At 51.8% G+C, this 26,836-nt stretch overlaps 2 protein-coding genes across 4 annotated transcripts in view; both read right to left on the reverse strand.

Annotated features, from left to right (window-relative positions):
* Positions 1-1,461: 1,461 nt before the first annotated feature.
* BDKRB1 (bradykinin receptor B1) overlaps positions 1,462-26,836 on the reverse strand; it is a 50,079-nt gene continuing 24,704 nt past the window's right edge. For 2 of the 3 annotated variants that reach the window (XM_035728260.1, XM_027572406.2), the window contains exons 2-3: positions 10,036-10,184; positions 1,462-3,038 (exon numbers count right to left, since the gene is read on the reverse strand). In XM_035728260.1, coding sequence (XP_035584153.1) covers positions 1,967-3,028 — 1,062 coding nt within the window. In that variant the 5' untranslated portion in view covers positions 3,029-3,038; positions 10,036-10,184 and the 3' untranslated portion in view covers positions 1,462-1,966. Of the gene's footprint in view, positions 3,044-10,035; positions 10,185-26,836 lie in introns of all 3 variants that reach the window. The other variant, XM_027572405.2, reaches the window with a different exon arrangement.
* BDKRB2 (bradykinin receptor B2) overlaps positions 21,220-26,836 on the reverse strand; it is a 30,369-nt gene continuing 24,752 nt past the window's right edge. The window contains exon 3 of the mRNA XM_027572404.2: positions 21,220-24,916. Within this exon, the coding sequence (XP_027428205.1) occupies positions 23,812-24,916 (1,105 nt within the window). The 3' untranslated portion in view covers positions 21,220-23,811. The remainder of the gene's footprint in view (positions 24,917-26,836) is intronic.

Consider the following 26,836-nt stretch of genomic DNA (forward strand, 5'->3'; position numbering starts at 1 on the left):
TTAAACACCGTGCGATCTAAATACATGGGCCAGCTGGAGCCTGGCTTGTTGACTTAAATCCCTGCTCTCCGGGGGCTGGGGCACTGATTGCAGGGTGGTCACTGCTCGCCTGCGAGGATCTGGCGGCCCAGCCCCCGCCAGCCTCTTAGATCCCATCGGCAGGCTCCAGGAGCACTGGCTTCCTTGCCCTTTCTCGAATGCACCTGCCTGCCTGCCTGCAGGGACCCTGTGGGATGTCCCTCCCCTACCTCTCCATTCCTTGACTGCCTTGTCACCTATGACCTTCTCCTTCTCTTGATTCCAGCTGCCCGATGCCACGGCCACGTGGGGGATGGAATGTTCCATGCAAACACTCTTACTCCGTGGCCTCAACCTCCTATTCCTGTGCTCTCTCACCTAGGTGCTCCCACTGCCCCTGCTCTGTAACTGCATCCGTGTCACTCTGTCTCCCTCACCTCCTAAGTCCATTCCTTCTCTAATTCAGCCAGTCTCCATAGTCAGACCAGTATTCCCAACACCTTGAACGATGGCCGTCCTCTGGCAAAACCCCAGCCCTGGAGATACCCAACTGCCTGCCTGTCTGGGGCCTGATGAGCATGGCTAGAGTAATTCACACAACAGATCAATGCCTTCTAGCTTCAGCCGGGCCCTCCCTGCTTCCCCCCTGCCCTTGGTCGTCTTGTCCTCACCCTCCGTGACTGCCATGTACCTCTCCTTCCTTCAGCCTTCCTCCTCCGAGCCTATAAACCCACCCGTCTCTGGGTGGAGCGTGTTTCTTCTACCTGGAACGCACCTTTTTCCTATTTGGTTCGGCCAACTGCTTGTTCTTTGGATTCAGCTTACAGGCCCTGTCTCTTTCTCCGGGAAACCCTCCAGACCCCTCCCCTCCCAGCCGCCCACCCTGGGCGCCCTTCTCTGTGCTCAGAACACCTCTTCTCATGTGGTGGGGGCAGTTACCCTGCTCTCTGGTTCTCTCCGAGCTCCCTGAAGGCAGACTTTTCCAGGTTCACCACTGGGTCCCCCATGGCAGGAAGAATACAGAAGCATTAAGAGTTTCATAAATACTCTTTCCTGCGTAGCGCCCATGTTCCACCTGCGTGTCCCAGTTATGCCTCTGCCAGGCCTCCCTCCCCTCCCTCCACGCATCCAGATTCTGCCCTTCCTGAAACTCAGCTCCCCGTTGACCCGCTTCAGCACACCTCTCCTGACAGCCCCTTTTCCCTCCGAACGCTCAGGGTGCTGGATATGGGGCGTGCTTCTGCGATTTCTTGTTTTCTTTTCTTTTTTTTTATTCTAATGATTTATGCAAGTTCCTCGTGGATGGGATCCCTAGCTCTATCATCTCTGTATGCCTAGCTGTTAGCCTAGAACCTTTTGGATGGGCACGTGGCAACGTGGGCAGAGACCCTTACTGGAAGTTTCCCGTGGATGCTGGAACAAATTAGCCCAAACTCGGTGACTTAAAACAACACGACTTTATTGTCTTCTCCTTCTGGAGGCCAGACCTCTGAAGTCCGTCTCAGTGGGCTCAAGTCCAAACGTGTGCAGGGCTGGCTTCCTCTGGAGGCTTGAGGGGAGAATCCCTCTCTGTCCCTTTTCCAGGCCCTAGGGGGCGCCAGCAGCCCCCGGCTCCGGGCTCCCGGATTCACTCCTGCATCTGCTGTCCCATGGCCTTCTCTGGCCGCTTCTCTTTTATCAGGACCTTTGTGATGACACTGGACCCGCTCAGATAATCCAGGATCATCGCCCCATCTCAAGACCCTTAGCTTAATCACATCTGCAAAGTCCTCGTACCATAAGAACACCCAACAGTTTCCAGGGACGAGGTCCTGGCCGTCTGGGGGGTGGGGGGTGGGGGGTGGGGGGTGGGGGCGGGTGGGGCGCTCATTCTGGAGCCCACTCCAACAGCATCTATTACGTCCGGAATCACTGATGAGGACGCCAAGCTTCGTGACTCCCTGCTGTGTTACTTCCGCCAGAAATGTTGGAGAACGCCCGTCCTGTGGGGCAAGGACCCTGGAGGAAGACTTCGAGCGGCGCATTGCTGATAAAGTTCCCAGGCCTTGGTCCTGAAAAGCCGGCCCACGAAGACGTAAATCACCGGGTTCAGGCAGCTGTTGATGAAAGCGAAGAAGTTGGCATACTGCAGGCCCAGGTCGATGAAATCCTCCCAGAAGCAGCCTCGGACGGCCCGCACCTGGTAGAGGAACTCCAGGAAGGCGAAGAAGTGGTAGGGCGCCCAGCACACCAGGAAGGCAGCCACGAGCGCGAGGATGAGCACCGCGGCCTTGCGGCCCGTGCGGCCCCCGGCCCGCGCCCCGGGGACCCCCGCCCGCTCGCGCAGCGAGGCCAGGATGTGGCCGTTGAAGAAGACGATGGCGGCCAGCGGCAGCAGGAAGCCCAGCACGTTTAACTCCACCATCCTCAGCCAGGGCCAGGCGGCGCCGGACGGCAGCAGCACGCAGGCGCAGGAGTTGTTGAGCGGCGGCACGGCCGCGGTGGAGCGGAACAGGAACGTGGGGACGCTCAGGAGGCCGCCCAGCGTCCAGATGAGCAGGCAGGTGGCCTGGGCCCGCCGCCGCCGCCGCCGCTGCCGGCTGGCCACCGGGTGCACCAGTGCGCGGTAGCGGTCCCGGCTGATGGCCACCACCAGGAAGATGCTGATGAACAGGTTGGCCTTGATGACTCCATTGACCAGGCGGCACAGGGGGCCTCCGAAGGCCCAGCGGAATTGGTTGGCGATGTTCTCCGCCCAGAAGGGCAGGCCCGAGACGAACACCAGATCGGAGGCGGCCAGGTTGGCCAGGTAGATTTCCGCCACGCTCAGGCGCCGCCGGGGGAGGAGGAAGACCGACAGCACGAAGAGGTTTCCCAGCAGGCCGCAGATGCAGATGACGATGATGAACGTTGGTAACACCCTGTGCAGCACGGCCCAGGCCTCTTGAGCGCCGTCACAGGACGTGGCACTGGGGGGCGACAGCTGCGTCCGGTTCAGCGACAGGAACTCCAGGGGGGTCCGGGCCGCCATCCACAGGGACCTGCACTGAACGGCACGCAGCGTCAGGTGGGAGGCCGCCCGCCGCAACCCGCCGACCGCCTCCAGCCCGCCCCGCAGGTTTGGAAAAATCAAGTTTTCTTGGCACGCGGCCACACCTGTTCATCTACATATTGTCCGAGGCTGCTTTTGTGTGGCAGCCACAAAGGCTGCGTGGCTTGCAAAACGGCCAATATTTGCCATCGGGTCCCCTTGAGGAGATGTTGGCCGACCCCTGGTATAAAGGAAAGGACTAGGGCTTTGAAAACCGGGCCCGAACCCTGGCACAACCACTTGATGTGGGCCACTGAGACCCACTGACTTTTATTTCCCTTTTTGGAAGTCGAAGCCGATCGTGTCCCTCTAGTGGGATTGTGGCCAGGACTGGCCATAGGATCTATGGAGCGCTTGGCGTGGTTGCCTGGTCCGGGGGAAGGGCTCAGTGGAAGGGGCTGATTAATCTTACTTACTTACTAGATTACCGGGGCTCCTGCATGGCTCAGTCGGTTAAGCATCTGCCTTCAGCTCCGGTCATGATCCCAGGGTCCTGGGATCGAGACCCACCTTGGGCTGCCTGCTCAACAGGAAGCCTGCTTTTCCCTCTCCCACTCCCCCTGCTTGTGTTCCCTCTCTCTCTCCCTCAGGCACATGTGCGTGCAAATAAATAAATAAAATCTTAAAAACCAACCACATTATTATTGTTAACAGTTTTGTCAAACATTTAATGAGCACCCCCTTTGTGCCAGCACTTTGCCAGGTACCAGAGATACAGGGAACGGGACATAGCCCGCAACCTGCAGGTGCTCACTGCCTAGAGGGGGTGCAGCCATGGAGACAGTGGTCGACGACCTAAGAAAGAATCAAGAAGGGCCAGAAAGAGGTACAGCCAGCGGGGAGGCCCACCCGTGGGGGCAGAGACCAGCAGGGTGGACGACGTGGGGGCAATGGTGGGAGGTTTCCAGAGCAAGGAGGTTCTCAAGCTGGGCTTGAAAAATACAAGTAGTAAAAGAATAGCAGCTCACACTGATGAAATGATCTCTTATCTCCAGGCACCATTCTAAGACTTTCACATTTAAATATTTTTTCATTTAATTTTCCCAACATCTCTGTGGCGGCAGGAGCATTGTCCTCTCCATTCGACTGCTCAGAAAATGGAGTGTCAAGGGACCCATCACTCCTCCGTAGTCACAGTGACGTGGACCGTCTGATTCCAGAGCCTGAGCCTCTGTCTACTCGACCCTACTGCACGTTTTGTCCCCACTTGGTAGATGAGGAAGCCAGGCTCCGATGTTAACAACCTGTCCTGGGAGACCTCGGTCCGCGCTGACCCCTAGCCACACAGCTGGCTTGCCTCCCACGTGCCCACGCTGAGGTTCAGGGGGAGAGGGATGTGGTGGGAAGGAAGCCGACCATGCCTCCCAGCCCTCTGGACCCCACAGAAAAGAAGGGACCATATCCTGTACTTGTGGGTTTGTGGGCACCTGCCAGCAAAGCTGGCCACAGCCGGCTCAGGGGACCCATGTGGTCCCATTCACACGGCAAGCAGCTGCCTGCACTGTGGGAGTTCTGGGGCTTCGCACCTAAAAATCTTACCCCCACCCCAGACGAATTAATATATGCAAAGGGCTTAAAATGGTTCCTGGCTTTTCGTAAGCACTCGATAAATGTGAACTTTTGTTATCATTACTGTTATTACTTGGTGATGCTTGAGATTCCTTCAACTGGGCATGGCCTCCCAGCATCCAACAGAAGATATTGTGTGAGAGAGAACCAATCTTGGAAGAGTCTATTTGGCCGTGTGACCTTGGGCAATCACTTAGTGTCTCTGAGCCCGACTTTCCTTACCTGAGGACACGATGACCTTCAAGTTTTGACACTGTTGGTAACACACACTGTGCCATTCACACCAAGATATAATTCACCAGTTCCTCCATGCATTTATCTACTGAACTAGTACTTATTGAGCACCTACTGTGTACCTGGTGCTGTTCTAGGTATTTGGGACACAGCAGTGAATCCACCTGGCAAAAACCCCATGCCCTCAGGGGGCCTCTAGCCTAGTGGGAAGAGCGAGCCCACAACAATGAGTGTACTGAATAAATGTGTTAGCTGGGGAGTGGTAGCCTTGGGGATGATAAGATGGAATCAGCTTCTAGATTTGTACTGAAAGTAATACTGCCATGATTTTCAATCGGATACAGGTTGTGAGAAAGGAAGGATCGGATGTTGCCAGGAAATACAAAGAAATATGAAGTTGCCATCAACTGAAGTAGAGGTCACAGACTGAAGACAGGGCAGGATTTTTTGTGTGTGCCGGGGATCAGGGGTTCACTCTTGGACACGTCAAGGTTGAGATGTCCATTGGACACCACCTACATAGTCACGTTTGGTACGCAGTGACAAGGTCTGATACAGTGATACGTAAATGGGAGTTGTGATTACCTAGATGGTGTTTAAAGCCACAAGACTGGATGACATCACCAAGGGAGAGTGTAGACAGAGAAGAGAACAAGGGGCTTGGCCACCAGGGGGCGGGTGAGTGGGGAAACACGGCGAATTACGGGTCGGGTGGCTGTGGAGTGTCTGTGGCATGTAGGAGCTCTGACCCAGAGCGTACGGAAGAGTCAGGATACTCTTGTGCTGTCAACTCTTGCAGGGCATAAATCCACAACTAAATATTTATTCGGTTATTTGGAAATACTTTTTTTTTTTTAATTCTTTTCTACGTAAGCTCCACGCCCAACGTGGGGCTCAAACTCACGACCCTGAGATCAAGAGTTGGATGCTCTACCGACTGAGCCAGGCAGGCGCCCCCTGGAAATAATTTTAAATTTTGCAATATGCCCTTTCTGGCAGTGATGAGCTAAAAACTGAAAGCAGTGAAAATTTTAGCAGTGAGCTTCTGTTTCTCAAGGAAGTTGGTGATGAAATGCGCAAGTTGCACAGAATGTTTGCTGATATTTACATCACTGTGGGGGCTTTCACTGACCACAAGAATGCCTAAGACGCAAAAGCTCCGCTTTAGAAGTTGGTGCTTTTAAAAGATCTGCCCTAAGACACTGATCGCACCCATGGAAGCGTGGCTTTTCAACTTAGCCCAAGCAGCTGTTCTGCAAATTAATTCAGCTGATTTTTGGTTCCAGTTTTTCTCCTACACAGACAACAGTGGAGGTGGTGGCTGATTATGGGGCAGTTTTGTAAGAACACCACAGACGGGGAGTTCTTGGTGCCAGTTTGATATCAGTATCTTCAGATTCTTCCACTAGAAAAATCAGTCTGTGCCAATCATGATCCAATTCACGGACCCAAAACCAAGCTTCTGGAAGTTCAGTCTGGCCGAACGGAACAACGGACTTCTGGGAAATGCTATTCTAAATTCAGTTTAAATTGTTTACATTGGAAATAGAGTTATATTTTTGTGATGGTAATACAAAGACAGATTTTGCTGGGGCATGGTGTCATGGTAACAGTTACATTCTTACTAAATAAGAGACCAATGAAATAGAAATGTACTTTGAACAGGCCACAGTGCAAACACAGTTTATAATTGCATGCAAAAACGTTTCAATATTCTACCAATTGATATAGAGATGATAGGTGACAAAATTTAGAAAATTTAAAGACGTACGCAGAGTTATTGAACCACAAGCTTTTTGTAGTGAAGTTGACGGTGAATTAAAAAAACAACAACAACAAACCCTTCAGCATGTATTTCTTTTCTTTGCTGCCCATCATCAATCAATTTTATAAGACCTTGAGCCTAAATGCCTGAAAGTGTTACTAAGCTGTTTGTTAAAAGAGAGCTCTACATTTTTTGAATTTTGTTCCGAATCAATTGGAAATCTTTAATCAACGTGTTCAAAGAACAGAGCACCAAAACATCCACTTTTGCGTGTCTAGCAGATTGTAATGATAGAAAACGAAGCTGTTATGCAGACAATAAAGGAAATGTGTTGCAAAAGGGAAGAAATGATTAAATCAGAGAGTGAGAGCTCAGTGGCACACAAGATTTAATTTTAAAAATTCTGTAGTGAGCTTTGAAATACCTGTTTGTGGGAAGAATCTTTTCAATTGAGTAAGTTCATGTTCTGTACAGAAATGGGACAAAATTGAGAACACCTACCATTCACAGCATCTAAGCTTGACAAAGAGTTCAAAAATTGTAACTGCAACTTATTTGTAGAGCTGAATCTGGTAAAAATATTTGTTGAAGAAAGCCACTTTGAACTAAAGCATAAAGGCACACCACCTGTGAAAATGTGTGGGCTAAAATATTTACATCATTTTATATGCAAAGAGTCAGACTTGAGAATAGCCCCCACTTTGCAGAACTTGCTCAGAGTGTATCAGGCACCTGAGCACCTGCCTCCGCCACATTTTCTTAAATAAATACGTTCTAGTCTAAGAGAAGGGTCAATTGAAGGTGCTAACTTAAATTTATTAACTGTAAAATTTGAAGGCAAATATTTCAGCAAGTATATGGAACAATTAAAAGTAGTAAGACCAAGCGGAAAGAAAAATTCATTCTCCAGGAAAATGCCAAAGACATACCCAAGTCAGGCACAGATTATAGCCCGTGGATATGTACCAAACGAGTCTATTTTGCTTATGTTCTTTTTCAATGTTCAGCTCAGTAACATAAAAACTTTTATTTTGCCTTAATGTATGTGGGTGTATATATATACTTAAAGACATGACTATTTTTGAAAACAAATTTTTAACTAGAACTACTTTATGACTCCATCACTATAATATGGCCAATCTGTTGGGGTGTGTGTGTATAGAGACAGAGTTAAATAAATCATTTTTTGGGAAATAGCTTTGGACAAGAACTGCTTTATAACTCCACCACTGTAATACGGCCATTTGGTTGTTTAAAACCACCCTGTTGGTCGGGATTCATTTCGGCAGCCGCAGGAAGCCGGCATACCCAGCAAACCTGATTTCTCAAATGCCCGAGGGCCCCCGCCCCAGCACTCTGTTGTGGTCCATACACGTCTGCGGAGCTGCGTCCTGAGACTGTCATGGGGCCTCATGCCACGCCTTCCTGTGCCCTTCTCTGCACGTGGTGACCAAGTTCTACCCGCCAAGGAAAACCCACATGACACGTTCTGTCTCGGCCCCAGTTCTCCCCGACGCTGGGGCTGGATGGAGACCCAGAGGCCCGGGTCTGAGCCCTCAACATCAGCCACATCTGTCATCTGCAGAGGGCCTGAGACTCCGCTGGGCTCTCAGGAACTTAATCCTGACAACACGGTTGCATGAGCAGTCGTAGAGTTGCGCCCATGGTACAGATGAACAAACTGAGGCAAAGATACAGCACCAGGGCCTTTGAAGACGGAGGAAGGGGCCATGAGCCAAGAGACACAGGCAGCCTCTTGAAGGTGGAGGAAGCAAGGAACAGATTCTCCCTGGAGCCTCCAGAAGGAACACAGCCCTGCCAACACCTTGACTTTGGCCCACACATCAGTGTGACTGATGTTGAACATCTGACTTCCAGAATGGTACAACAATAAATCTGTGTCATTTTAAGCCACTAGGTTTGTGCTAATTTATTACAGCAGCCATAGGAAACTCATCCAGGGGGCAAGGCTTCACCCTACCCAGAAAATCAGGGACTGCTTTGCAAGCCACGTGCAGAGACCTCTGGCTTCAGCTCGAATCTGTTGGTTCAGCACACATTGCCCTTCCTCCCATAGCCTGTGTCTGCTCAAGCTAGGTTTATTACTTTTTTTTTTTAAGGCTTATTTATTTATTTGAGAGAGAGCATGAACAGGAGGGGTGGCGGGGGGAGAGAATCTCAAGCCGACTCTGTACTGCGCATGGAGACTGACTCAGGGCTCCATCCCAGAAACCTGAGATCATGACCTGAGCTGAAGCCAAAAGTTGGAGGCTCAACCAACTGCACCACGCAGGCGCCCCAAGCTGGGCTTATTTTTTTTTTTTTTTAAAGATTTTATTTATTTATTTGAGAGAGAAAGAATGAGAGATAGAGAACACGAGAGGGAAGAGGGTCAGAGGGAGAAGCAGACTCCCTGCCGAGCAGGGAGCCCGATATGGGACTCGATCCCGGGACTCCAGGATCATGACCTGAGCCGATGGCAGTCGCTTAACCAACTGAGCCACCCAGGCGCCCGCTGGGCTTATTTTTAAAGGGTTTGTCTTTGCCACCTGCTGTCTGTGTTTATATTAAGCTGGACAGAAAGGAGAGAGCTTCCTTCACCAGTTCTTAGTTGTAGCTCTGATATTTGCCCGGCACAGAGTAGGTGCTCAATAAACAGCACTGTATTTTTAGTAATACTTGATCTTATTTGTTAAAAACTTAGAGGTGACATTGGGCAGGTCTACTAGAGAAGACGAGTTTGCAATTTCCATGTGTTATTTTCTGAGTTCTGCACATTTTAACATTGGCATTGCGACTCGGGAGACCACTGTCTTACAAGGAGGCTTCCTGGAATTCATCCCAATTCCAACAGTGAGATGATGATAAGGGCATTTGAAATACACAGAGATGAAAGAATCTCAACTTAGTCAAATAATAAGATGCTATTGTCAAGCCAAATAACCCAGCCAGTTATTGACCCTCTGAAATCTGGTAAGCCATCGTGGGGAGATCAATTTTGATTTTTATCAATCAAAATTTGTAGATAGAAACTGGTCAGAGTCCACACAGAGCCCTTTGGAGGCTGTATCCAGCCTCTACATGTTTCCTGTGGCCTTGATATAAAGAAAGAGCTTCTGGAAACTTCCCAGGCTAGTCCAGATGCTCTCCTCCTTTTCTTCTGGAAAAGCAACTCAACCCCTACGCAGGCACAAATACAGTCTCTTAAACGGATCTAGAATTGTTTCAAAAAAAAAAATACACTTAAAGAAAACCGAAAATTCTGCCAATATCTAGTTGTAAAAGGAAGCTTTTTTGGTTGTTTTTTTCTAAGAGACGTGGATCTTCTCTTACACCTCACTCTCACAAGGGAAAAAAAAAAAGGTGGTCATTTACTTACCTAGGAAAGGAAAGAGTTCACAACTTCAGCTGGCTTTTCTGATGGCAAGAGCAGGCTTCAGAGGTGTGTTCAGCGCTGGGAAGCCCAGTGGAAATGCTACGGGCTTGAATTACACAACCTTCTCTCCGATGACGTCGCTGGAGGGATTGCTGAAAAAAGTGAGTCTTTCAATGGAAGAAGCGAGCTGGGGTTTAAAAGGAAAACTGCTCTGCATTTTGGGGCTGGCAAGAGATTATTCAGCTCCCACCCCCCTCCTTACATTGGTGACATGTGGGGAGGCCTATGACTGCCCAGGAGCGGTATGTTGACCAACATGTGCTTAAAATGCATCCTGGCCTCCTTCTGAGTCCCCATGAGCCTCAGTGGACATTGAGTGATGACAGCCGCATTTGCTATGGGATCCTGCATGCCTGAGGTTTTGCAGCAGCTTTTCTTAAATGCTTCCTTTTGAATTTCGGCTCTGAAGGATCCACGGCCAAGAATCTATTAATGTGGACCCCACTGAACAAACAGTGAGCTAGGAAAAATTTGACTCAGGCAGGGTCCAGAGTTGAGTAATGCACTTTTCCTAATTTTCCCTGGCAGCTCCAAGGCCCATTTTTCAGTGTACATCTGCATATATCAACTTGAACTACTCAAGACCTCGTGTTCAGACATCTGGGGATGTCTGAACCAGCCACCTCTTTGTGCCTCTTCACAAAGAAAGCCATTTCTGGCTTTCTTCTTTCTTTCTTTCTTTCTTTTTTTTTTAAAGATTTTATTTATTTAAGAGAGAGAATGAGAGAGAGAGAAAGAGCATGAAAAGGGGGTAGGGTCAGAGGGAGAAACAGACTCCCCGCTGAGCAGGGAGCCCGATGTGGGACTCGATCCCGGGACTCCAGGATCATGACCTGAGCCGAAGGCAGTCACTTAACCAAATGAGCCACCCAGGCGCCCCATTTCTGGCTTTCCCTGAGGATCAAGCCTCAAGATCCTTTAACTGAAGGGCTCCTTATCCTCCCTCTTAGGAAATTAAGACATTTCAAACTCCCTGCCTAAATGCAGGAGAACGCATCCATGCCAGGGCTTGAATTCTGGCTTCTGGAAAGTTGACACCCAAATCTCGGGGCCCCAGCCCTCCCCACACCTTAGTCCCGCCTCTTGGATGCTCCAAGTCCCCTCTGGATGTTACCTTGAACCCAACATGTCTGGGGGCAGAAAATGTCCCCTTTGTCTTCAGAATCTGGTCTTCTCTCTTTCTTTTCTCTGTACTGACACCTTGGTGGGGATAACCTGCATTTTAGAACTTTCTAGCGGTTTCCTCCTGTCACCAGACATATTGAAATTGTGGAAGCAGAAAATAAAGAAGAAGAAGAAGACTCCAAGACTCAGCAGCCCGTGAGTATTTTAGGGAGTAAAGTAGAATTTGTCTTTGGGAAGGCTCCTTCCCGTCAGGGGAGACCTGGGATTTCTTTTGGTAACACAGATGTCAGGTGAGTGTCGGCCATCATTTGGGGGAGATTTTCATCAGAGGGAGGCTCCAAGTCCCAGTCCTTCCTGACTGGTAATGAAGATTAGGGTCTGCCCAGAGGAAACCCTTTCCAGAAAGCAGCTGCCTTTCTCCCTCCCATATGCATTTAGACTGGACTCTTTCTCATGAGTGTCTGTTCTTATGGGATGCCTTCCTGCCCAGGCGCTGAGACGACAAGTTCTGGGGGAGGTGGGGTCTGCGGGGTCTGCCCCTGGCCCCCTGCACGTGGGTTGGGGAACAGCCCGTGAGGACAAGGGCACGGGATAGCCGAGGGAACTGGGCTTCGGGAGGTGACTCTATGGCAGCCTTGCCAAAGCCATGGGGCCCCACCCGGGCATGGGATGGAATGTTCTCTTAAGAAAACGGATGTTCCCACTGTTGCTCACTCAGGGTGGGAAATGGGAAGTGGGCCTTGGTCCCAGGGGGAAGAGAGTCTCTACTTCTGGGGCTGTGGGGAGAGGGGGCCTGAATTCCGGGGGGTTGAGGACAGGGTGAGGGAACCCCAAGCCTGTGGGAAGAGGGGCTCGATTTCCCGGGGCCGAGGGCAGGATGAGGAAACCCCACATCTCGGAAGGGGTACAGGCCCTTATAATGGAGGTGGGATGAGGGTCCTTTGGGTCCTGGGGCATGTGGGGGGCATGTGTCGGGAGAGAAGGGCAGTGAAGAGGCACAAAGAGGTGGCTGGCAGAGTACCCAGGACTGCCATCTACAAAGAGGACAGCCTGTCCGGCTCGGTGGGACAGGTCCGCCTTCCCTGGCACCGTCCCTGAGGCGAACGCCGGGGACTCTGCGCAGCTGTGTCTTCTGAGCTGCAGGTGGGCTCTGGCTACGCTCGATGCGTATTCAGGGAAGGTGGGCTGGAGTTTGAGGGGCTTGGGGACGCACGGGTCACAGTTCCCACCGTGACATACACAGTTCTCCAGTCCTTAAACCCCAGAGCCACCCTATCTCTTCTCCTAGTCACTTCGAGCAGCTTCTGTGAGGATACCTCATTGGGAACACCACTGCAGGTAACTTCTAGAACCCGAGCATCCTCAGGGCTCTTGCTCAGCCCCCACAATTACACGTGCTAGCCCTACTATTAACTGTACTTGTAGACGCAAGAAAGAAACCAAAGCTGGGCACCTTCTGGCCCGAACTGAAGGCCCATCGAGCCCTCTGTCCCCTCTGTCCAAGCCTTCCTTCCTGTCGTCGGTGTCAGACACTCATGCGGTCTACGACACAGAACTCCCAACAGATCTCCTTGCTTTCTGATTCTTGTCCTTCCGTCGATTCCTGTGCTAGACTCCTATTCCAGAGCACCGGGATTTTGTCATTTCACAGGACCACACCCCAGCCCCTGGGAATTCTCAGACTCCTCCAGGGTCCTGCTGTAACAGCCAGAGGCACCCCCCCCACCTGCGTCTTCTGTTGCGGCCAAGGGGTGACTTGCGGGCTCCTGGTGCACCTGGACTTGTCTACCTGGGGGCATTTGCTGGAAATGGCCTCCCCTCCCCTCCCGGTCTGCTTCATGCCCCTCCATCACTCAGGCCCGTTGTAACCCTTTGCCCCTGGATGAGCGCGGGTCTGCGTGTTCATCCTCCTAGTCTGCAAATACGAAGGGAGCGTCTGCCTGGTGCCCTGTGCATGCTGGGTGCCGGGGGCAGAGAGAAGAAGCCTTGGTGTCTCCCCCGGGACTGCTCATGTTCTGGTGGACCTGGAAGGTGGTCAAGCCCGTGTTTGCGGCCAAGTGTGCAAACCCCACTCCACAAGAGCACACCAAGGGCTGCACAGAGTGGGCGGGAACAGAGGGGCCAGACTGAGGTGTCCGGATGGAAGGGGGGTAAAAATAAAATCCTAAAGTTTGTAGGCTGCACAAAGCACAAACCCCTGGAAATCGACGGAAGACAATTGCCGAGTGTGTCCCGGGCAGCTCTAAGCAGCGCCCCCGCCTGGTTGATGGCCACTTAAAAGTGAAGGGCTCTGGGCACTGGCCACTCAGCAGAAAAAGCTCTGGTGGGCCTGGGCTTCCAAAGACCGGGAAGGTTTAAAAAATGGCCACCTAAAACTCTGTCTCTGTGTCAGCTTTGCTTTGGGAGATGCTGTCTCACCTGGACGGGGGTGCTAGGCAGACCCTCCTTTGAGGCGAGTCGGGAGAAGCCCGTGAGCTAACACAGCTGGGGCCTGGAGCATACTGGGCCTGGAAGGCTCCGGAACCCTCTCCAGGGGCAACACTTGGAAAGGACGTGTGACCAGGGTTGCTCAGCCATGTTCCGCTATGTTCTAAAGCCTAAGTCTGACCGTGTTGTGTCTCTTCTGGAAACCCTCACTGCTCCCGTCTCAGGCACAGGAGATCATTAAGACTTGTCCATGACACAGCCTGCTGCCTTTTCTGAGTGTCCTTGCCATGGTCCCCACCTGCTCCTCCCTTGGCTCTCCTGGCCCCCTTGCTCTGTTTTGAACATGCCACATCCTCTCCCACCTCAGGGCCTTTGCACTGGCCATTCCCTGTGCCTGGAGCACCCTTCTCATAGACAGCCCCATGCCTCAGGTCCTCCTGGTCCCCACAGATCCCCCTTTATCGGCGAGCCCTTCCCTTAAATAACCTCTCCTCTCCTCCCTGGCTTCACTGTTTGTCATAACCGATCTCATCACCCTCATCAACCACGGACACGTGGTTAGTTTTTACTTCCTGTCTCTCCCACTAAAGTATGAGCTGTACTGGGCAAGGGCTTTATCTCTTTTCATTAGAGTCATATTCCAAACTCCTACAACAGAGCTCAACAAATATTTGCTGAATGAATTTATAACCCTATTTATTTATATATATCAGAATATCAATAGTTTGTCTCTGGATCAACACACAGTCCCGAACCTCTTAAGGGCACTGGGTCCCTTGTGGGTACTGGGAAGACAGAGATGAACAAACCCCTTTCCCTGGCCACTTGCGGGGCTCTGGGACTGTCTGAGGACAAAGATACACAGTGACTGTGAATGCAGAGTGACAATGAAGAGCCAGGGGTCTGTCCTAGTATGAAGACCTAAAGAATTTAATTCTGCTTGAGGCTGAGCCTGGCAAGCATTATGGCAGAGGGATATTTGAGCTGGGTTTTGAGAGACGAATAGGAGTCTAGAAGGCAGGCAAGCTGAGAAAACCATTGTAGGTGGAAGGCTCAACATGCATATATGTACAAACTTGTTTGTGGAAGGCTTCCTTGGAACTTGGAGTCGGAAGGCCCAGGCTCAAGCCTCAGATGGCATTTACTCATTCTTTCTGGGTAGCACTCAGCCCCTACCCTTGGGCAGACCCTGTGTGGGTATGCCCCCCAAAGCTCTTGTTTTGGTGTAGCAAAGAGAATTGCACAGTTTCAGACCAGACTGAGGAGTTGTCTGACAGCACAGACACCCACCCCCTGTCCCGTTGTGTGGGGGGGAGACCTGGGGGACCCTGGAAGTCCTAGGGAGCCTCTGACCCAGTTTCTGCATCTGGGAGTGAACATGGCCTGCCTACTTTGCGAGCTGATGTGAAGATCAAATAGATCCATGGAAAATGTTGATATTGCGTCCATATTGCATCATACGGACACTCACAGGGAAGATAAATGTGTGTAATGTATTTTCCCAGTTTTATGACTTTTCTCTGGGTTATCTGGCAGAAGTTGCCTACATGGAAAACCTCTTACATCATTTTTCAATCAACCAAGATGCTTAAGTGGCCCATGTGTACAGCAAAAAAATGGAGGGCTTGAAATCAGATTAGCTTTCCTGGGAAACCAGTAGAGCTCGTATGTCTTTAAGAGAGATGGGATTGATGCCGTAGGCATGTATCTTTCACATAAACCATGCCAGTCCCATGATCGGAAGTGCTTTCACAACCTGGATACAGGGGAACTGACATGCTGAAGAGAACTTTCACCTTTTCCTGAAGACTTGGGGTCACCCTTGACTGTCCCAGTCCTCATGGTGGCTACACACATGTGACAGAGACAGATAAGTTGAAGATCCATGTGAAAGACCTAAATGGGGTTCTCCCCTGGAAACTGGGATCAGAGAAGATGCCTCAGAAGAGAGCTAACATTTCAGAGTTAGTGGCGTAGATGTGTCTCAGTCAGGGCTCTCCAGAGAAACTGAGCCAATAGGATATCTACCTATTCCTACCCATCTATCATCAATATCTAGATATCATCTATCTATTATCTATCTATCTATCTATCTATCTATCATCTATTTATTATCTATCAATCAATCCAATCAATCTATCATCTATCCATCAAGATATTTATTTCAAGGAGTTAGTTAACGTGCTTACAAGGGCTGGCTGGCCAAAATCCACAGGGCAGACCAGAGACCTAGAAACTGAGGCAGGAGCTCGTGCTGCAGTCTTGAGACAGAATTTCTTCTTCTCTGGAAACCTCAGTGTTTGTTCTCAAGTCTTTCAACTGCTCAGATGAGGCCCACCCACATTACGGAGGGTCATCTCCTTTACTGAAAGTCAACTGATGGCGGACGTTCACCACATCTACGCAAGACCTTCACAGCAACACCTGGATTCATGTTTGATTGAATAACTGGGTGCTGGAGCCCAGCCAAGCTGACATTTAAAACTCACCATCACAGATGGCATTTAGAGCCATGCCCCTGGCTGGGATCAGGAAAGGCGGATGAGAGGAGGTCTTAGGGTTGAAGCATGAGGAGCTCCAACATTTAAACATCAGCTGGAGAAGGAGGTGTGGGGCAAGGAGAGTAGAAGCAGCCAGTGGAAGACAGGTTCTGTGCCGATCAAGTCTGGGAACCCTGGGTTAGGCCAAGCATAGAGGAGCGTGCCTCCTTCCTGCAGGACTTCTCAGGGCCCTTAACACACATCCGTGCAATCGGCAGCCCCACGAGGAAGATGTAGTAGTTGCAGTTCTCAGACTTATTTGACCAATCGGGAGCTAGGTTTTGTTTTTGTTTTTGAGAAACTTTGGGAAAGATCTGCAAAAGTAAATAATGGTACTGAAATAGCTTCAAGATTAGAAGGTGAGCTCTATAGTTCTAGGAGAAGATGATTTTAGAACTGAATTGAAGAGAAAGCATTCTGGCAGTTGCTGGGGTCGGGGCGCCGAGGGGAGATGGCCAGTTCTCACAATGACAGGGTCTGTCTTTCTTTGTGGAATGTGAGGAGGGGTCAGATTGCCCCGAAAAGCCCTTCAGCGGTCAAGGTGCCAGGGTCTCAGTGCTTTGTCTTCCTCCGGTGGGGCAAGTACTTTGGGGAAAAATCTGATTTGGAAGCAGGGCCTGGGTCTTCAGGTCTGGTCTGGAATTCAGGGCGGGCCGGTCTGGGCCGCAGAGCTTGAATCTCAGTGCCCTCGCCGTCGAGCCAGGGGAACTAGGACCAGTTTCTATGCCCCCTCCTGAAGCCTCGGTTTTTGAGCCTGTGAGGGGGGCCCCTTCTCAGAGTTTGGGGATCAGGTGAGCCACAGTGGTGACACCGCTGGCCCTTGGTCAGCAGCCAGCGGGAGCTGGCCTAATATTGCTTTGCTCTTGCACAAGGAGGGGTTACGTAAGTCATCCTCTGTCTTGGCCAGGACCCCAGAGAAGAAGCAGGCAGACATGGCTGGCCCGCTGAGTGGGCCTCGGAAGGTGACTCAGCGTGGAGGGGGAGTCCAGAGGAGCCTTAGCCCTGTCTTGGGTCATCTTGTGGGGCTGTCTGTAAACAACCTCCCACCAGGGTGGACTTGGTGGCCGGCCTGCCTGGAAGCCAGGAGCCAGGCCCTGTGGCCTCTTCTTAGCCTGGCCTGAGATGCCCTGAATCAGCCTGCCTTTGGGGCCTAGGGAAGGAAGAGGGGAACAGGGCAGTCCTGGTCCTGGGCCTGCAGGTCTGTGGTGCACACCCTCTGGGGGCCTGGGTCGGCCCCTAACATCTTGGGATCTTGGGAAAGGCCTCAGGATCCTCCTTTTGAAAAACTCTCCGAAGTTCTATACGATGGTCGATCCTGCTCTTCCTTAGGGGAACTTCTGTCACAGACTAGCATCGCCAGCCCTCAGGAGACCTGAAGAAAGCCTGTGGAATGACTTTTGCACCGCTGGGGACAGGGCTCTGTGTAGACCGTAGTGAGGGAACATGCCCTCAGAACTAGCAAAACATCCCTACCCACCTCCTCGGGCTGCCGTAGCAAAGCACCACAGACGGTGGGTGGGGGTGCTGAAAACAGTGGACATTTATTCTCTCACAGTTCAGGAGATCAGAAGTCCAAGATCGAGGTGTCAGCAGGGTCTGTTCCTCCTGGAGGGTCCGAGGGGAAGTCTCTTCTATGCCTCTTTCCTGGCTTCTGATGGTTCTGGGGAATCTTTGGTGATCCTTGGCTTGTGGAAGCATCCCTCCAAACTCTGCCTACATCTCCGGAGGGCCTCTGTGTCTCTGTATGTCTCTCCTGTTCTCGTGAGGACCCCACTCATCGGACATAGGCCCACCATGATCCGGTGTGACCTCACCCTGACTTAATGACTTGGGTGAAGATCCTGTTCCCAAGTAAGATCATGTTCTGAGGTCCCAGGTGGATGTGCATTTGAGGGGGGAGGGAACCCTATTTAGCCCACGAGAACACTTTGATCTGTCTTATTCTTCAAAGCACCCGCTCCTCATTGTATAGGTGAGGAAACAGAAACGCAGAGAACGTAACTGGCTTTGTCCAAATTCCCACAGCCAGGAGTGGCAGAGCTGGGATGGGGACCAGACCTTGGCTCCAAGCCCGGGGTGGTCCCTGTCATGTTGGTTCTGCCCGTTATAGTTTATAAAGCCCCGTTTTCAGAGTCACTAGCTCTGGGTGAGATAGGCATACTTATTGTGTTATCTGCCCATTTTACAGGTGAGGAAACAGAGGCCAAAGGCCATGGAGGGGGTGATTTGCCAAGATCACACGGTGAGTTAGTGGCATGGTAGGGACTCAAGGCCTGACCTCCAAAGTTCTTCCCCTGCCATTAAATATTACATCTCTGCATAAGGCCGGTAAAAGGAGCCAGACACAAAAGGCACACGGTGTATGATTCTGTCCCTATGCAATGTCCAGAAGATGCAAGTCTCGAGACAGAAAGGAGGTGAGTGGCTCCCGAGGCGGTGGGGAGGGTGGGATGGGGGATTTCACTTTTCGGTGATGAATGTGTTCTGGAATCAGAGAACAGTGACCATCACACAGCTCTGAGAATAAACTAAAAGCTGCTGGAATGGGCGAACTGTCTGGCATGTGAATCATAGCTCAATAAAGCTTCGACGGAGAATATCTCCGGTCAGGCGTCAGCCGCCAGCCCCTGGGGAGGCGATTCTCCCCGAGACGAGTACTCCCAAGGCCGACAAGATGCAGTCTGGTGATTAGGGCAGACACAGCCCCAGCGCTGGCTCAGAAGCTCTTCACGCAGGAAGGCACCTTGAAGGCTTTCCTGGTGACAAGATTCCTCACCCCTGGTTAAGGCACAAGCCCGCCAAGACCAGGTGGGCTTCCTGAACCCCCTCCTGAGGAACCGTGTGGCCGTGGCAAGTAACTGCTCTCCTGGGTCTCAGTCCCCACATCAGGAACTGGTAAGCGCCTGCCTCCCTGAGTGGTCATGAGGGTCAAGTCTGAAAAGTTGTCAGCAGAGAGTGGGACTTTGTAATGGGGCCGTTTGACCTCAGCCAAAAACTAATCAATAAACCTTCAAGTCAATGCCCCATGCCCAACAGGGACCTCCTTGCTTACCCCGGACCCCCGGGCCCTCCAGGGCTTGGCGAGAGGTCAGAACTATGCGAGGCTCTATAATGGGCTTAGGGGCTGAGTGACAAAGAGATAGCGGAGCACACTGCTGGAGGCTGCCAATCGAAGCTTCACCTTCCAAACCATGAAGACTGCGTTAGGCTTCGTACGTTGATGGTAGCCCCCATCACCAGCGTTCGGTCCCACCAGGTCACTGAGGACCAGTTTGCACCTCTGCACCAGGTCCTCGCCCATTCGGCCCTGGGGCAGACTCAGGGGCTGGGCAGCCCACCTGGACTTCTCCCCATCACACCAGCTTGCTGGGGCCACGGAAGGTCAGGAGGGGAGAGGCCACTCACGTTGCCTGGCTGGGTGGAGGAAGGTGGCAGCGAGACTCTTCCAGCCTGTTTCCACCTGCCCAGAGCCCTGCTCACAGTTCCAGCTAGGTGGCTTCTTCCAGAGTGCAGACTTCCTCGAGTCAGGCTCCCATCTGTGAACCAAGTCCCTTGGATGAGTGAGCTTCCTCGGGCAATGGTGGGCCACTTTGTCCAAGCTCAGAGCTGCTGGGCGGGAGGGGTGCAGGCTGAGTGGGAAGGGTAGGCACTGGAGGGGGAATGGAAAATCTGCTGGACTCTGTCCGGTTGTGGACACTAGGGCCAGAGGTAGAGAATGAGCCAGGAGGTAGAGAGAGGGAAAGAGACAAGGCAGGGCCGGCTCCTGATGGGTCTTGCAGACCACATTATGGATGTGGACCTTCATCCCAAGAGCGGTGGGACACTATTGCAGGATTTCTCATTAGAGACTGTGGTCATCACCCTCCATCATCACCATCATGGTGGCCCGCATGGGTCCAGTGCCAACTCTCTACCAGGCACTGTGCTAAAACACTTTCTATGTGAATCCTGTTAACAGTTCTATGGGGTAGATACCATTATTATCCCCATTTCACAGATGAGAACATGGAGACGCAGAAGCGATAAGTGAGATGTTCAAGACCACACGACAAATAAGAGCCCTGGCCAGAACCAGAACTGGAATCCAGATCTGCCTGATTCCAAAGCCTTAGCTCCTAAACACTGGTCTTTGGGTTTATAGCCCCTCTACAATTGTATTTGCCTTAAAACACATCATTGGCTGCAGAGTGGAGAATAAGAATTAGCAGACGGTAGTGGTCAGAATCAGAGATGGGAACAGTAATAAGAGATGGAGGTTAGACAAGGGAAGAAGGAGATAGGTCCAGGAAACCCTTAGGTGGAATCTAAAAGAGGTGCTGATCCACTGGGTAGAAGGAATAAAGGAGAGGGTGCATTTACCGATGAGCCTCACATATCTGGCCCGGGTGGCTGGAGGTGTAGACAGAGTAGTGCCATTTCTGTAGACACAGAATACAAGTTTTCTTTAATGAATGAGCGAATGAATGAATACATGAATAATGAAAAGTTCCCCCAAATGAAGTGGATAATGAGTTCCCCATCACTGGGATTATGCAAGCAGTGGCTAGACAACTATTTACCCTAGACATTGTGGAAGACACTCCTGATCTAAAGAGGAGGTCACATGGAGGGTACTCAACAAATGTATTGCATGCCTGAGTGATTGACTCGCTGTCATCCCTATGCTTCTAGGTCCTCATGGGGTCCCACCGGCACCTGATGAAAGCCTGGTGATGAGTTACCACCGTAGGGATGTAGGAGGGGGAAAGTATCAAACCCTATTGAACATTCTTACACTTCTGATTCAGTATATTTTAGAGCCTACATTTTAATACATATTAGTAAGTTTACATATTGGGTATGTATAATCAAAATTCCTTTACTTAGAGGGATACACAATCACAGAAGCTTGGACACCACTGTTCTGTAGGACAGAAGCCCTAAAATAGGTTGAGTGGAAATAATGACCCTTCCCCTCCCCCTCAAGGCTTCTGACTGCCTATTGCACTGTCCTCACAACACTCAGGGGTTCCAGAGTTAGAAAAAAGGAAAAAACTGCAAAAAACTCCTCATCCATTTATTAAGCTGTATGGAAAAGACACATGTTTACACATTTCATCCATTTCTCATTGTGAAATGCGCCTTCTTTACAATGTAACAGCTCTTTGGGTCTTTCACGGGACAGATGTTCTTTCTCACAGTGTCGAAACAACCCATAGGGCGGCTGCCCTGTCACAGACTGCTCCTCAGACCACGAGATGACCCCTAAGTGACCATTAGGGTCCCAGAGCTGTGACTCGGCTCTGCTCAGAGAAGACCTTTAGACCATCACAGGCCGGCTGATGGATGAGTGCTACACATTTGCAAAGCACAGCCTCCTCTTTATTCCACAATATGTGCACCTGTGTAACTTCATTCAAATTCTAAACCGTTGCTACTTCTTATTCAACTCTTTTTCTCCAGCTACGAGTGTGTATGTTTACTGGGACAGAGGGCTGTGTGTGGTAGGGGAACAAAGCCTGGGAATCTTTTTTGATCCTTTTTGTTTTAAAATCTAGAGCTGGCTTGATGAGGGTTTATGGGCTGTTTGCCATCCAAAATTTCCCGGTCCTTTTTGGGTTTCCATCTTCTCCAGAGAGAGCCTGCTAAGAAGTATCCATTTATTTTACCGAGCGAATGAGCGCTGCCCGGGTGCTGCGTACCTTACGAGCTCCACTGCTACTGAGCTGGCCCCTCCCTGCCTTGGTTCTCTGCCGCTTGATGTCAGACCCTGGGTGGTGCATTCTCCACACTCCCCATGGGGCTTGGCCCGGGGCTGGCCCCAGGAGGCAGACTGTGAAACTGTGGGAAAAAAGAAATGAATCCTCCTTGGAGGAGCTGGGGCTTGGGGTTGAGGCAACCCACCAACACCAGTGGGTTGAGGCAGCTGTTACTGTCTCTTAAGGCTCCGGCCAAGGATGGGGTCTAGCTTCCTGCCGCCTGACACCTGGGACCCGCCCCGCCCCACGCATCGCTCCGCCCACCGCTGCCCCGCCCAGCGAAGGCAGAGCCCCGCCCCTCTGCAGTGCCGGCGGCTGTCCTCTTGGGGGAGGGAGTTCTCCCTTCTCTGTTCAGCAATGTACCGGTTGTTCTGGTGCTCCTCATGTGGGTACCGCCCCAGGGCTTCCTCACCTTCACACCTGCCCGGACCTAGCCAGCCCTCCTGACCCAGGGCTGCTGCCGGCACCCATGAGCCGCTCAGCCCTCCAGGGGAGCTTGGTCCCAGCACCAGTGCTTTGGGGTCAGTGACCTTCGCGCCAAATCATTGGTCTGCCGCTATTATAAACCACTGGTTGGTGCCCTTGGTTGCTGAGACAGGGACAACGGTAGGCAGGCCTAAACTCCCGACTACTGCCCACCCCCAGTGAGGGTCTGAGCATGTGGATTCCCTGAGTAAGTTCAATCAGAAATCTCTTGGGCTCATTACAAATCAAACCCTGAATGGGTGGCCTGCCCCCAAAATGCTTGTGTGTGTGTGTGTGTGTGTGTGTGTGTGTTGGGGTGGGGGTGGGAAGTACAGAGTATGGGAAGGAATGGTGGAAGGCAGTTAACATTACTGAGCACCTACTATGTGGCAGACACGGATGGGTGCTTTACACAGTCATTAGCGACAAAGCTGTGTCGTTACAGTAAATTTACTTCTGTTCTGTGTGCATAATAAAGCCACACATTTATATAGCACCTTTCCTTCAAAGTACTTCTATGCCTTTGCCTCTCAATCTTCACAACAGCCTGGTGTTACAGAGGAGGAAACAGGCAGGGATAAAGCAATGTGCCACGGGTTAAGGGCCGGCCCACGGCAGGCTCCTCGCCCCTCACCTCTGCACCGCCCCCAGTGCCTTGCTTGACCATGTCTGGTTGCAGAACAGCCTTCTGGTGGTTGCCAGTACCCAATCATCCCCGTTCAAGTTTGCAAGTTCCTTCAAGGCAGAGATTATACTCTCTTTTTCTTCCCTCTTGCCCATGGTGCTCAGGGCTGTGTAAACAGCAAGTGCCAGCCAAGTGCTTACCGAGTTCTTTTTTGGCACAGACCATCTTGTCCATGGGCCTGGGAAGTGAGGGAGTCCTGGTCTTTGGGTTCTTACCAGGGATCCCTCAGAGTTAAACCTTCATTAATCTCATGAATCATCCTCCAGAGTCCCAGCTGGGTAGATTTAAGAGACCTGAGGCAAAACCCCAGCCAGGTCCCCGCATGCACTCAGCTGGGGCACCAGAGTTGGGGTGGCCGTTCTCCCAGAGGTCTGAGCCAGCACGCTGCGGCAGGGCGGGACACCACGTGGGAGGGAAGCTCAGTCACTCCTGTCCCTGTCCCCAGGCCCCTCCACTCCCGGGAGGATGCAGACTGGTCCAGGGGTGGCAGCAGATGAGAACAATAATACTGTCGTGTGTATGGAGCCCTCGGCTGTGCGTGAGGTCACCCCATCCTCACGGCCTGGCTCACTGCAGCTTGGGCAGGGCAGCAGTGATGCTCCTGGGTTTTCCCAGAGACGCCGACTTATTGCCCGAGGTCACACCCATGGCATGGCTTCCATTCCTTCCTGGGCACATCCTGAAGCACCACTGTCCCTCCTGCTCGGCACACAGGAGCAGGGGCCCAGGGGGCGCCCCCTCACTGGCTGTTGCCCACCCACTCTGGCAGTTTGTGGATCTGGCGCTCCACGGAGATGGAGGTCCGGAGTGTGCCCATGGAGTTCTCCATCTTGCTGGACTCCAGCACGCAGCCCCCTTTCTGGCACAGTCCCTGTAACACTTCCCGGGACTTCTTGCGGAAGCGCTTGCCCACGATCACGTACACCAGTGGGTTGAGGCAGCTGTTACTGTAGGCCAAGTAAGAGGCGATCTGCGTGAAGACGTCGATCACGTGCTCGTCCCAGCAGCTGGACAGGATGTCAAGGCGCAGCAGCGTGTCCAGGACGGTGCTGATCTGGAAGGGCAGCCAGCAGAGGACAAACAGCCCAAGCACCACTAGGACCAGCACCGTGGCCTTCCTCTCTGTCTGGATCTCCTTGAACTTCTGCATCTCATTGTTCCGCAGCACCTGCATGATCTGCACTGTGCAGAAGGTGATGATGGTCAGGGGCAATAGGAAGCCCACCAAGTTCAGGAGGATGTTGGTGAACACTTCCCAGGTGCGGGACGGGTAGATGATGATGCAGGCAGTGACATTGTGGCCCTCTTCTCTGTACTCCTTCATGGTCCGGAAGGCCAGCATGGGCGAACTCAGGAGCAGCGTGCACCCCCAGATCACCAGGCTGTAGAGCTTGGCCCAGCGCACCCTGCGCATCCAGCCCATGGACATGGTCTTCACCAGGGCCAGGTAGCGGTCGACACTCACCAGCATCAGGAAGCAGATGCTGCTGTAGAGATTCATGTAGAGCATGGTGTTCACCACACGGCAGAGAACCTCCCCAAAAACCCAGTCGAAGTTGTTGGCGATGGTGATGGCCCAGAAGGGCAGCCCGCAGGCCAGGATCAGGTCCGCCATGGCCAGGTTACCCAGGTAGATCTCGGCCACTGTGCAGCTACTCTTGTGCAGGCAGAAGATGCTGAGGACGAAGGTGTTCTCCAGGGCTGCCAGCACGAACAGGACCCAGAGGAAGGGGGCCTGGATGGTGTTGAGCCAGTTCCACCAGTCGGAGTAGACGCAGGTGTTGGGCACGGTCCCGTTGAGGGTGGGCATGAGGACTTGTGAGGTGACGTTGAGCATTTCCGTGCTGAAAGAAAGTGGAAAAGAGGCTGTTACACCTCAAGTCACAAGAGGCAGGAGAAATAGCTGGTGCAGAAGGAGGGGGGTGATTAGCAGGCAGCTTCCAGAAGCGAGGTCGGGAGTGGCACTCAGGCCCTTTCTGCCGCACGCTCAGAGACTTGGGTCCGGGCACCCCGAACTCCCCGGGGTCTTTGAGAGGTACCCCGTCTCCTTGAGCTAGGCCGAGAGCTCATGGTCTTTGCCTCGTGGCTCCCCTGGGATGTTTCCTTGGCCGGCGTCCATCACCAGTACTGGCAATCACAGTCTTGGACCCTGGACCTCCTCGAAGCTTCTGTGATGGGAGGATACGTGCACATTCCTCATTCCTTCCTTATCGCACGGGCCCCTCCCAAGGGAGCTGGTCATCTTTCAGCCTCTCATGGCCTGGTCATGGTGACTAATTGATTAGAGGGGAAGAATAATATCATGCCAGACAAGGAGATTCCAGCCTGGCTCTGAGACCCCATCTGCCCACACCCTGTCTCCTTCTGGCAGAAGGCAGCATTGTGCTTCCAGAACCCTCATCAGCAAAGTATTGATGATAATCAGAGGTTGCATGATGGAAAGGGGGGGGGCAGGGGCTTTGGAACCCGGCAGTCCTCCTGAGTTCAAATCCCGGCTCATTCATTAGCTGTGTGACCTTGGGTAAGTTAATGAACTTCTCTGAACCTCAATGACCTACCTTGTAAAATGGAAATAACAAAATCTACTTCTCAGGGCTGTGGTGGGAATCCAAGGCAGTATGCAAAAAGCCCTAACCTCTGCACTTGGTTCAATAAGCATGAATAATTATCTATTTTTGTGCTTATTAAACTACCAACAACACTCTGCTTGCTCCTGTGTTAGTGATGTTATCATTAACCCACTGATTCCTCTTTCACTCTTGGGTGAGACTCAGACCATGGGGCAGTTGATTTTTCTAGAAGTGTCGCTGTTAAGGCTAATTCATCTCTACCCTCAGCAAAGAGGCATGGGGCTTGGACACATATGGGTTCCAATCCTAGATGTGCGGTCTTGGGCAAATTGCCTGACCTCTCTGAGCTTCCATTCTGTTTCCTTTGGTGTAGAATATTACTCTCTTCTTGACTTGCTTTGCATGGCCGTTGCAAGGTTCAAATCAAAGAGTGGGTATGAAGATACATTGAAAGCAGAAAGCACAACCCAGAGGCAGGCCTGGGTAGACATTTTCCTAGTGCCCTGTGGGCTGGGGGAGGGTAGGTGGCGCTAAAGGGGCTCTTTTTGGGAGGGCGATTCCTTCCTGGGTAGGCTCATGGGGAGGAGTTGAGCCACAGTTCATGGGAAAGGATCTGCTGTTCACCTCTGGGATTTCCTAGGAAAAACCCCTCTACTTCCAGGAGTAGCTGGTTGGTTTTCAGTGGCCAGACTGGGCACCTGTGACTGACTTATTCATCAATGCATTTATCCTTTAAGTGTGCCTCGAGCTTCTTCTCTGTGCTGAGCTCCATGTGGCTGTAGGGACCCAGAGGTGAGTACTGCGTGTCCCCTGCCCTGCCCAAGCTCCCAAGTGTGATGAATACCATGAGGTGGAAGGAAGGGCATGGGGCACAGAATTGGGGGGTGGGTGGAGAAGGTTGGAGGTGACTCTGGAGCTGGGTCTCCAAGGAAGAGGAACATGTCAATGGAGAGCAAGAAGGAACAACGTTATACGGTGACAGATGGTGACTACACTTGCGGTGAGCACAGTGTAATGTATAGAGAAGTTGGATCACTGTGTTTTACACCTGAAACCAAGGTAGCATTGTGTGTCAACTGTACTCAAACAAGAAAATTAAAAAATACAACAAACAAACACAACAACAAAAACAAAGGAGAGGGGACAGACCAGGCAGAGGGAGCAGCCTGAGCGGAGGTGCAGAGTGGAGAAGCC

Source organism: Zalophus californianus, chromosome 6 (genome assembly GCF_009762305.2).
Source record: "Zalophus californianus isolate mZalCal1 chromosome 6, mZalCal1.pri.v2, whole genome shotgun sequence".
NCBI classification, from domain to species: Eukaryota; Metazoa; Chordata; class Mammalia; order Carnivora; family Otariidae; genus Zalophus; species Zalophus californianus.